This window comes from Lytechinus pictus, chromosome 8 (genome assembly GCF_037042905.1).
Source record: "Lytechinus pictus isolate F3 Inbred chromosome 8, Lp3.0, whole genome shotgun sequence".
In the NCBI taxonomy this organism is placed as follows: Eukaryota; Metazoa; Echinodermata; class Echinoidea; order Temnopleuroida; family Toxopneustidae; genus Lytechinus; species Lytechinus pictus.
The window spans coordinates 14,672,551-14,675,664 of NC_087252.1; the positions used below are offsets into that span (position 1 = coordinate 14,672,551).

The 3,114-nt window shown below is 34.5% G+C and overlaps 1 protein-coding gene across 1 annotated transcript; it reads right to left on the minus strand.

Moving 5' to 3' along the window:
- Positions 1-448: 448 nt before the first annotated feature.
- On the minus strand, positions 449-2,482 carry LOC135155007 (uncharacterized). Its single transcript, XM_064103285.1, has 4 exons — positions 2,422-2,482; positions 1,775-1,882; positions 841-963; positions 449-511 (listed from the first exon to the last, which is right to left on the minus strand). The coding sequence occupies exons 1-4, from the start codon at positions 2,476-2,478 to the stop codon at positions 455-457; spliced, it is 345 nt and encodes a 114-aa protein (XP_063959355.1). The 5' UTR covers positions 2,479-2,482; the 3' UTR covers positions 449-454.
- Positions 2,483-3,114: the final 632 nt, after the last annotated feature.

The following is a 3,114-nucleotide window of genomic DNA, read 5'->3' on the forward strand; positions in this document are numbered from 1 at the left end:
AACGGTCCCAGAGTTTTATTTTTATTTTATTTTTAGCTGATGGAGTTTTGCGCTTGTTTTTGCTCTCTTTGCCAAGCAGTTCATAAATGCATTTGTTTCTTTTCTGGTTCCACATTATACACACTGTGCTGTTTTTTAAATTCCCGTATTTCATTAGATATTACATCTAAATATACAAGGTGTGTGATTATTGAAGTTATTCATAAACAAACGAGAAATATATATTAGTAAATTCATCTTATTTTCAGTTTGAAATGCAAACAAATACATTTGATTACATTGTATATTCTGTTAGAAATGATATTTTTTTAAGTGGTCAAACGCAGCATAGGAAGATTATAATAAAATATTTTAGGCACCTGTTTCAGAATATTGTGGATTGTCTTACCATTCACCCTACCCCTCTCCTGCCCCCCCCCCCCCTCCTCTCCCAACTAAAGAATATGATCCGTGATCACTCCTCTGGCAATCCCAGAGAAACTTGCCTCCCTTCATCAGATCGCAGTGGTCCCTAATAAATGAGAAATGAGAAAAGTATTTAGGTTAAAAAAGGATTTATACAAGTGACAACATCCATTACCATTGTATAATTTTGAAATGAATTATCATTGAATTGACTAATAGAGGATCAAATATTAATTAATTTTTAAAAACTTTTTGAGGTTTATAACACTTTGTAGACATAGTGTCACATGCACATTTACATAGATTTGTATATTTCCACGCTAACGTTGGCTAAAATTGCCCCCTCCCCATCCTATACACACAGAGACCTCTACGTCCACAGAGAAGAAGACAAAAGTGGGGATAGGAAAATAAATATAAGCGCCGTATACTTACTATCTCGGACATTTCTTCATCGCGTGTCTCCGACCCCGAAGTTTCGGGAGCAGCGTCCAGTCCCACCACGAAGTTTCTTTCGTCCTGAGGCTGCACACCCACTGTCAAGACCTCTTTTTCTTCCTTAAAAGATGTAGAAAAGCAATTTCAAAGTAAATGATGAGATGGAGAGAGGACTATTTTATATGCGAGGAAAGAAAAAGAAATTTACTTTATTTCCTTTCTCCCGTCATATTGCATTCACAAAAAAAATGAAGAAGGTGAAACAGGTGGAATTGGAATAGCATTCATGCATAGGCCTATATTGAGTTAACAGCCATAACAAAGAATAGACCCCCCCAAAAAAAAAAAAATGTTTACATACTTCATAAATTTTGTATGTGGAATGATTAATTTAATATGAAATTTTGATGAGCCTATATTTTAGTAATACTTGTCTGATTTTGAGTTGGTCAGAGTATTAAAATAGCACATAGAGGGCAGCATTCACATTTATCAATTTTCTTCTTCAAGTATTATCTCCATTCGAAACCTTATTCATTATGTTTTATTTATTCAAATTGATATTATTATACTGTATGAAATAATTTTCTTAAACAATAAGGAATAATATGACAGTGAGGTTAACCTTTTTTTATTGATATACTCTGTAAATGCAAATGAGCTCATCTGGTCCATTAATAATCACACTCCTCCCAGAGCAGAGTGAGATGAGAGACCCGTCGTAATGGAATGAGATTTCGGTCTTTCAAGAGTGAGTTTTCACCTTTTTTAGGAGTGAAAGTGTGCATTTTTTTTCCAGTTTCACTCTAAAAGAGATGAAAATTCACTCTTGAAAGACCGAAATCTCACTCCATTACGACTGGTCCCCTCATCTCACTCTAAGAGGAGCGTGATTATATTAGGGATCAGATTAGCTTCTTTGCATACTCACCTTCATTTTCAGCACGATTTCTACTTCATTATTATGGACAGAAAATGAGATCTTGGTCGTGCTGGATGGATCGATTTCAAGATGGAAACCTGGACCCTTCATTGATATCTAGCAAAATATAAACAAAGAAAAATACTGATTTAAAAATTTGATTAAAAAAAACAAACACACCAATATGCACGTCCCTCGACAAATCTCACATGAAAACATAAGCGAATTAACATTTTTAGTGAATTACTACACAGCAAAAAACTGTGGTGTTAACCGGTGCACATAGAGGACCACACCCGTTATTTAACACCGGTGTTAAATTGGTGGTGTTAGTTTTACACCTATAGGTGTTATTACAACACCTATGGCTGTTACATTTACATTCTTTGGTGTTATGTTCAATCTCTAGGGTGTTATTTTAACACCTCAGGGTGTGGTCCTCTATTAACACCAATTGGTGTCAGTTTTAACGCCACAGTTTTTACAGTGCATACCAACGGAGAAATTAAAATTATACATATGAAAATATATCCAAATCAGTAAGTCCAAAGTGATTTTTAACAACTATATAATTCCATCAGCAAGAAGAATTCTTCACTGCCTTGAGTGCCTTATACTCTCTTATTCTATGACTATAACATTTTATTTTTTTTTACCTTATTTTTGTCGTTGTCTCTGTCACTGGGGTAGGTGTTACGATGCTGAGTTGACATTTCTATGCATGAAATGGAAAAAATTAGTTATGAAATTTTCCTTCAATGAAGTTCTTTATTCTCCAGAATTATACAATGTAATACATCAAATAACTCGTAAAAATACTTTGCTGCCCTATAATTATGATCTGTCCCAATAAATTTGTTCTCTCTCTTCTCACCACATCATAGCTGAATTTCTGCTAAACGTTTTTTTTTTAACCAGTGTTTTTGTTCCTGCTTCTGTTTATGGTAACTCCCGTAGGAACTCGACAGGACAGCATTTTGCTGGTAAACGTCAAGTTGGTATATATAACCAATTACCTGGGAAACAATTTTACGTCTATATAGGTCAATAAGTCACAATGGTTGACCCATATTAAACGACAGATATTACTCTTGGACCTTTTTATCAAAGTGGTGACAATGGCAGAATGGGGATTCGAACTTACAATCTTGTGATTGTGAGTCCAATGCTCTAACCACTCGACCCGTGTAGTATTGTTACACCATTTATATCGGTGTAATATTGTTATACCAGTTTTATTAATTTTTTTGGTCGATTTGTCTCTTCTGTATTTTTTTCAAAATTTCCATCAAAAAAGATAAACAAAAAGTCAGTGTAACAATTTATTACAAACTCGGGGCGAGTGGCGA